This window comes from Macaca nemestrina, chromosome 14 (genome assembly GCF_043159975.1).
Source record: "Macaca nemestrina isolate mMacNem1 chromosome 14, mMacNem.hap1, whole genome shotgun sequence".
Taxonomy (NCBI): Eukaryota; Metazoa; Chordata; class Mammalia; order Primates; family Cercopithecidae; genus Macaca; species Macaca nemestrina.
The window spans coordinates 76,154,966-76,163,065 of NC_092138.1; the positions used below are offsets into that span (position 1 = coordinate 76,154,966).

The 8,100-nt window shown below is 35.4% G+C and overlaps 1 protein-coding gene across 10 annotated transcripts in view; it reads left to right on the top strand.

The window, feature by feature from the left end:
- LOC105481021 (fibronectin type III and SPRY domain containing 1 like) overlaps nt 1–8,100 on the top strand; it is a 112,268-nt gene that overhangs the window by 80,985 nt on the left and 23,183 nt on the right. For all 10 annotated transcript variants that reach the window (XM_071078102.1, XM_071078103.1, XM_071078101.1 and 7 more), the window contains 2 exons: nt 128–379; nt 4,376–4,464. In XM_071078102.1, the coding sequence (XP_070934203.1) occupies nt 128–379; nt 4,376–4,464 (341 nt within the window). The remainder of the gene's footprint in view (nt 1–127; nt 380–4,375; nt 4,465–8,100) is intronic.

The following is an 8,100-nucleotide window of genomic DNA, read 5'->3' on the forward strand; positions in this document are numbered from 1 at the left end:
TTATTCTTACAGGAAAAGTACTTGAATAAAAATTTTTGTGTCATTTTTTTGGGACGAGTGATAGGTAAAACTATGTGACTCATAAGGAAGAGAAAAGAGTCAAATCTACCTTTCTGATCTTTTGTAGGAGACACTGCTATTGAAAGTGGACAACATTATTGGGAGGTCAAGGCCCAGAAGGACTGTAAATCCTACAGTGTGGGAGTAGCATACAAAACGTTGGGGAAATTTGACCAATTGGGAAAGACAAACACTAGTTGGTGTATCCATGTCAACAACTGGCTACAAAACACATTTGCAGCAAAGCATAATAATAAAGTCAAAGCTTTGGATGTTACTGTTCCTGAAAAAATAGGTGTATTTTGTGATTTTGATGGGGGTAAGTTTATTTTCTTATAGGTTATTTCTTCATAGTTGCTTGAATTTCAGTACCTTTCACTGGTGATCATCTATACAGGATTTCCATTAGTATTGTGGTAAGGACATTTTGATCAGGTAGGCTTTTGATCATCATCAAAATCGCAGTTCTAGAATTGACTGGAATGGTATATGTGATGTCTGCCTGGAGCCCTACAAAAGCTCTCATTTATACTATACTAAGTCTGAAAGATTTTGCTAATTTTAGTCTTCAGCACTAACATTTCTTCCGTCCATTTTAATTCCTTCCTTACCATGTTTTATTACCTACCTCTAAAGAGTGATAGTCAGAATTTTCTAGTTGAAGTAGACCTTAGAAATTACCTAACCCAGGATGAACACCCCATTTTACATGACATGATTATTACACATTGCATGCCTATATGAAAACATCTCTTGTACTGTACTGCATCAATATACACACCTACTATGTACCTGCAAAAATTTAAAAACTTCGAGAAGATACCAGAGCCATATCTTCTACTATTCTAGTACACATGAGCTATACAGCAATTATTTACTGTGCCAAACCACATCAAACTGGAAATGAATGGAATGTTCTTAATTTTCAAGTTGTATCTTTAAAGGTATTCTTCAGAATGACTTGTAATATCTTTACAGGGGCCAAAGGGGTTTCCCCTCAATATCAGAATTTCTTTACTTACAAAATTATTAACACATTGTAGTCTAATCCAAAAAAGAAAAGACATTACTCGATCTGCTACACAGTATGAAATTCTTATTACACTATCTCTGCAGGTAGTTGCCACTCCTGTGCCTGAAGAACTTTTAATGTGAAGTTTACTGTCTTAGAAAGCAGCCTGTTTCATTGTTGGACAGCTCTTGGTTAGAAGATTTTTCTTAAGTTGACTCACATTGTCTCCCTATAACTTCAGAAACTGTTTCTCTTAATTTTTCCCATCTGAATAAACACAGAATTATGTTTCCTCATTCATATTCACACGATAATCCTTATTTATGAAAAACTACAGGTACTAACATCGCTTTTCTTGCCCTGTTTTTCCAGACCATATATTCCGTTATTAGCTGCCCCTGTTAAAATTTAATTTTTCCAAGTCTTTATAATCTCCTATGGCTGTCTAGTATGTCAGTGTTTTTCTTAAAGGTTGGTTGTTAGAGTGGAACACATGACCTTTGACCAACAAAGGACAGTAATTTGGCTGTGCTATTTGTAATAGTATGACTTAGCACGCTGACCAATATTGAGCTTGTCCAAAGGATCTAATCCATTAGATCTTTTTTCATGGCATTATGTCAAATTGTCTTTTTCTTCTTTTATTAGGCAGTTTAGGATTTTGTTTTGTTGTTGTTGTTGTTGTTGTTAGGTTTTTTGTTTTTTTTTTTGAGACGGAGTCTTACTCTGTTGCTCAGGCTGGAGTGCAGTGGCTCAATCTCAGCTCACTGCAACCTCTGCCTCCCAGGTTCCAGCGATTCTCCTGCCTCAGCCTCCTGAGTAGCTGGGATTACAGGCACGTGCCACCATGCCTGGCTAATATTTGTATTTTTAGTAGAGATGGGGTTTCACCATGCTGGCCAGGCTGGTCTCAAACTCCTGACCTCAAGTGATCCACCTGCCTCAGCCTCCCAAATTGCAGGGATTACTGGCATGAGCCACCACGCCCAGCCAGTTTAGGGTTTTTAAAAATAACTCAATGTTATATATAATGCAAATGAAGACTATTACATTTATCCTTTTTTAGTTTCATCTTATTGATTTGGCCCAAATTTCCCCTCCTCTTAAAATCATCTAAACTTGATATTTATATTTTGGAAAAATTTTTAAGCTCATTGAATTAGTTATTTCATAAGCATATTCTCTACAGTTATCTAATGTATAATAATTTTGAAGATGACATAATATTGAACTAAAGTAATTCCCTAGATGTTTTTTTTCCAAGTTGACACTTAAACTAATACCAAATTTTATTATTTTAGTAGTATCATGCCCAAATAATTCTATGAGCTATCAATTAATTTACTCAAAAAAGGAGAAAAAGTAATTTTGGCTTGATTTATTTTTGGTGATGACATGTTAGCTTGCTGTGTTTTTTGTTTTTTAACTTATTTGCCTTGAATCAGTTAAATCATTTTCCTCAGGATAAATGGCAAATTTATTAGCACACATTTTTTTTTCTTTTTCAACTACCAAGGCAACATTTGCTTATCTTCTTTCTCCTTTCCCGTACTCTGTGAGTCCACAAAGGCAGTAGTGAGATTTTAGTCTAGAGCATAACATATGGCAAGAGGAAGTTGTATTGTGGAATAGGATTAGATTCTGAGAGCCTGGAAAAATAATAATGGACTGGTCTTTAGTAGTAGGGAGGGGTGGTTCTGCATGTTTTAGAACACTATAGTCATAAGATAATCTAGTTTTAGAAATATTAGAGAGTCAGTGGTTAAAGATGGAAGAGCTTGAAAGCATAGTGAGCATAAGACTTTTCAGGAAGCAGTCTTCAAGTGGTGTAGAGCAGGACTGAGTCTCTTGTTAGCTATTAAACCCTTATTGCCTGGCTAGTGCTTTTCACATAGAAAGCCCTTAATAAGTGTTGAGTAACTGGCAACAAGCATCTGAGCAGTGGAGAATTAAGAATGGATTTGACAGTAGAATTCATAGGAGTTAGTAACTAAATACAGATCAGCTGAGGAGAGGCAGTTGAAGATGACTTTGAGGTTCCAGCCAGTGTGATCATTAGGATGACCGTGTCAACAGGATAGGGAACATAGAGTTTTGGGGGGAAATGAAATGCCAGCAGGATAACCATGTGGCATGTTTAGCAAGCATTTTGAAATTCATTGCTAGAATTCAGCAGTTAAGTAGAGCTGATGCTAAATATTTGAGACAGCATTACAGAATTGCTGTGGAAGACTGTATAGAACTATATATTTAAGCATTACTGTTCTGCTATTTACTCACATTGTGATCATATGTACTGTTCTGCTGTTTACCAACTTTGAGATCAAAGTACTGGGTACTTTACATACATTACCTCAACTAAACAACCTACATAATAGTGTGCATAAATACTAGTTTCCTTTATCTTCCTCTTTGGTGGTAGTTGATTTATTAAGGAAGCATTTTATAGAGAAAAGAGCGTGGACAAAGCAGCTACATTTAGAACAGGAAGAAAAGGAGGAGATTGCGAAGTTATCCCCATGGTTATGATACAAACCAAGGGAATGGTCATCAGAGAAGAGTTTCAAGAAGTGATAACAGTTGTAAGGAGGCCATTTGGTTGTACAGTTTAGGAGGTCAGACAGACAGCTTTTATTAGGGCATGATCCTATTGAAATATATACCGTGAGGTGATTTTAAAAATTAACAAAGCAGGTCAGGCATAGTGGCTCATGCTTGTAATCCTAGCACTTTGGGAGACTGCGGTGGAGAATTGCTTGAGCTCAGGAGTTCAAGACCAGCTTATACAAAATAACAAGACCCCGCCTCTATTAAAAAAATTAACAAAATTGAAGCAATGATAATTATACTGTGATTTCAGAAACTGGAGTATCAGTATGGCATCAGGTAGATAGAAGACAAGGTTTAACAGAGTACACCTTAAATGGTGATTAGGATTTGGGCAGAGAGGCTGGTTATGGGAAAAATAAGGAGGAAGAAATGGTCCTGGTTTACACTGGGCTAATGAAACCATTTGTTAAATACTGATCAAATAAGGAAATAGTTTGTAGTAAGTAAGTAGAATAGTGCCAGATTATAGAGGTATTATGGAGGTCTTGAAAACCAGGGGAAGAAAATTGGATTGGGCTTTTCCTTAAGCATTTGTCCTTATGATTTTCAAGTGGGAATAATTAATCCAGTCCTCAAAGTTTATAACAAAAATTAATGTCAACTTATATATTTTTTTACATGATTATGCACTAGAATTAATTAAATGTTACAATTTTTGTATAATAAATTAGGCTTTTTTTCCTTCTTTTTTAGGTCAACTTTCATTCTATGATGCAAATTCAAAACAGTTGCTATATTCCTTTAAGACAAAATTTACTCAGCCAGTACTACCTGGTTTCATGGTTAGTATGTTTTATATTTTATATATACCTAACTTATATTTTACTTGGTTTGGCAACTTTTAAGGAGAATATTCTATATTGTATATTTGGAGAAGGAGTATATTTTATTTTTTCTTCATATTCTTCTCCCTTTCCCCAATTCACCCTCTCCCAAATCTGTGATTGTTTTTATATATTTTTGGTATATTTTATTGAAGTTAATGTTAATACATGAAGTACACAAATCATAAATATGTAGTTTGATGATTTTTTTAAGACTGCACTCATGTATGTAACTAGCACCTAGAACATTACGAGAACCTCAGAAGCCCCCTCTAATGCCCATTTCCAGTCCCTAATGGCCCTTCTCCAGTGTTAACACTGTATTAACTTTTAATATCCTAAATTTACTTTTCTTCCTTTTCAGTTTTATATAAACAGAATCATACAGTATCTTTTTGACTGAACATTATGCTTGTGAGATTAATCCATATTCTATGTGGTTATAGTTCATTCATTCTCATAGCTGTATAGTTTTCCATTCTGTGACTGTATCAATTGATATATACATTTTAATTTAGTTGGATATGTGGGTGGTTTCCATTTGCGGGCTTATACATTTGCTATGAATGTTTTTGTTCATATCTTTTGATAAATGTATGTGTATATTTCCATTGAGTATATACCTATGATTGGAGTTGCTAGATCATATGGTGTATGTATAATCAACTGTAAAACTGCCGGTTTTCCGAAATGGTTGGTTATGCTAATTTACAACTAGCAGTATGTGAGAATTTTAGTTCCTTCAAATCCTTGTCAACACTTGGTATTTAAAAAAAATATATGCCCTTCTAGTGGATGATATATTACATTGTGGTTTTAATTTTCATTTCCTTGATTACTAGTGCTGTTGAGTACCTTTTTATATATTTGTTGACTATTTGGGTATATTCTTTTGTGAACTGGCTATTCAGATCTTTTGCTTGTATTTCTATTAGGTTGTCTTCCTGTTTCTTATGGGTTAATTTGTAGGATCTTCTTCACTCTGGCTTTCCTTTTTCCTTATTGGTATCATTTGATAAAAGTTAATTTTGTTCAGTTTATCAATTTTTTCATTTACAGTTAGCACTTTTTGTGTTCTGTTTAAGAAATCAGTATGCACCTCCAAGGTCATGAAAATATTCTTGTCTTCTAAAAGCTTTACCTTGTACATTTAGATATAGACTGCATTTACAATGCAAGTACAATGTAGGATTGATGTGTTTGGTATGAAGTAAGGATCTAGATACGTTCTTTAATTCCCCGTGGATATCCAGTTATTCCAGGACCATTTACTGACAAGATCATAGTGCACTGTCATCTTTGTACAATATTAGATTACTGTCTTTATGTGCTATGCTGAATATATGTATGCACACCACATAGCAATTACTTCCTATATAACTGCAGGTCTACTCAATTTCAGGCTGAAAGGAAACATTTATGTTTCTCCGCACAAAATGAAACATGGTTTTGAATTTATTTATTTAAGCAAATGTTACTGCTTTTTCCAACTCTTAACCTTCTGCAGTTTTTCATAGGTTAGGTTCCTGTAGGGAGTTCTGGGATCCAGTTAAAGTTACCATTACTTTGGCTAGAACTTTCCTTAAATTTGGGGGCTAACCTCTGTAAATCAAGATGGTATATTTCAAATGCAAACTTGGAATATTTTGCATGTATGTTCTTCTGTCATCACCCCTAACTGTAACTTGTCAACTATAAGGAGAAAGTTTTCAGAGTATGAGTGGGTTGAAAATACAGTGCTTTTAAATCTCATTATCCGTAATAATTATTCCAGATACTTTAATCTCTTAAGTTTAAAACAATGCTAATAACCAGGACACCTATTTTTATATTAAAAGTAAGTTATTAGTGACTAAAGTTATTGCTCATGGAAACATAAAGATATTAGAAGGGTTGTTTCTTTATCCTTTTTTTTTTTTTTAAACTTTGTACAAATCTCTGCCTTATTATGCATTTTTGGCTATTTTTCCAAACTGGTCCGTCAAGGATGAATTGTTTACCATGTGGAATGCAGAAAACTTTTTTCCAAGTCTTAGGTGTGCTTTTATAAAGAGTAGATTTACTTTTAATTTGAATCTATCTCATGTATGTATGTGCTGAGTTTATTGTTTTATATTCCAAATAATACTCTATTAGTGTCATAAGATACTGCAAGAAATTATTTTAAACTTGTTAAAAAAAATTTTCCTTCATTGAAGGCTTGCTTTTATTAACTACGTTAATGCCTGTTAAATGTTTTGTGTACAAGATTAATTTTTAAGTCAGTTTTATTGAATTTATAGTATGGTGCAGTTCTGTGGGTTTTAGCAAATGCCTACAGTTGTATAATCACCACCATAATCAAGATATAGAACATTTCCATCACCCTAGAAAATTCCTTTATGGCCGGGCGCGGTGGCTCAAGCCTGTAATCCCAGCACTTTGGGAGGCCGAGACGGGCGGATCACTAGGTCAGGAGATCGAGACCATCCTGGCGAACACGGTGAAACCCCGTCTCTACTAAAAAAATACAAAAAACTAGCCGGGCGAGGCGGCGGGCGCCTGTAGTCCCAGCTACTGGGGAGGCTGAGGCAGGAGAATGGCGTAAACCCGGGAGGCGGAGCTTGCAGTGAGCTGAGATCCGGCCACTGCACTCCAGCCTGGGCGGCAAAGCGAGACTCCGTCTCAAAAAAAAAAAAAAAAAGAAGAAAATTCCTTTATGTTCTTTTAGAGTGGACCCTTCCACACAACCAGCCCTAGCTATCAGTAACCAGTTCGTAGGCCCTGTAGTTGTGCCTTTTCCAGAACATCATATAAATAGAATTGTTTGGTATGTAGCCTTTTGATTCCGTACCATGCTGCATTTGAAATTCATCCATGTTGTTGTGGTGTCAGTATTCTCCTCTTTTTCATTGCTGAGTAGTGTTTCATATATGTATGTGTCACAGTTTATTCATTCATTCACCAGTTGAAAGACACTTGGGTTTTTCCCAGTTGTGGGCAGTTATGAATAAAATCACTATAAACATTTACATACGGGATTTTCCCTTGTGTAGATACCTAAGAGCAGTAATACAGTTGCTGTATCACATTGAAAGTCTATGTTTAACTTCATAGGGAACTTCCAAAATGTTTTCCAAAGTGGCTGTACCATTTTTTGCCTTCCTATCAGTGATATGAGAATTGGTCATATCCTTGCCATTATTTGGTATCACCAGATTTTTGTTGTTGTTAAGCCATTTTAATAGGTGTGTAGTGGTATGTCATTGTGTTTTTATTTGTATTTTCCTAATGACAAATGATGTTTCATGTGCTTATTTGCCATTCATACAATTTATTTCAAGTATCTGTTAAAATTTTTTGCTTACTTTTAAGGACTTGTTTTCTTATTTTTTTATATTTTACTTTATTTTTAAGACAGGGTCGTGCTGTGTCACCCAGGCTAGAGTACAGTGGTGCGATCACAGCTCACTGCAGTCACAACTGCCTGGGCTCAAGTGATCCTCCGACATTAGCCTGGGATTACAGGTGCCCACCACCACACCCGGCTATTTAAAAAATGTTTCTTGTGCAGATGGAGTTTTGCCATGTTGCCCAGGCTGGTCTCGAAGTCCT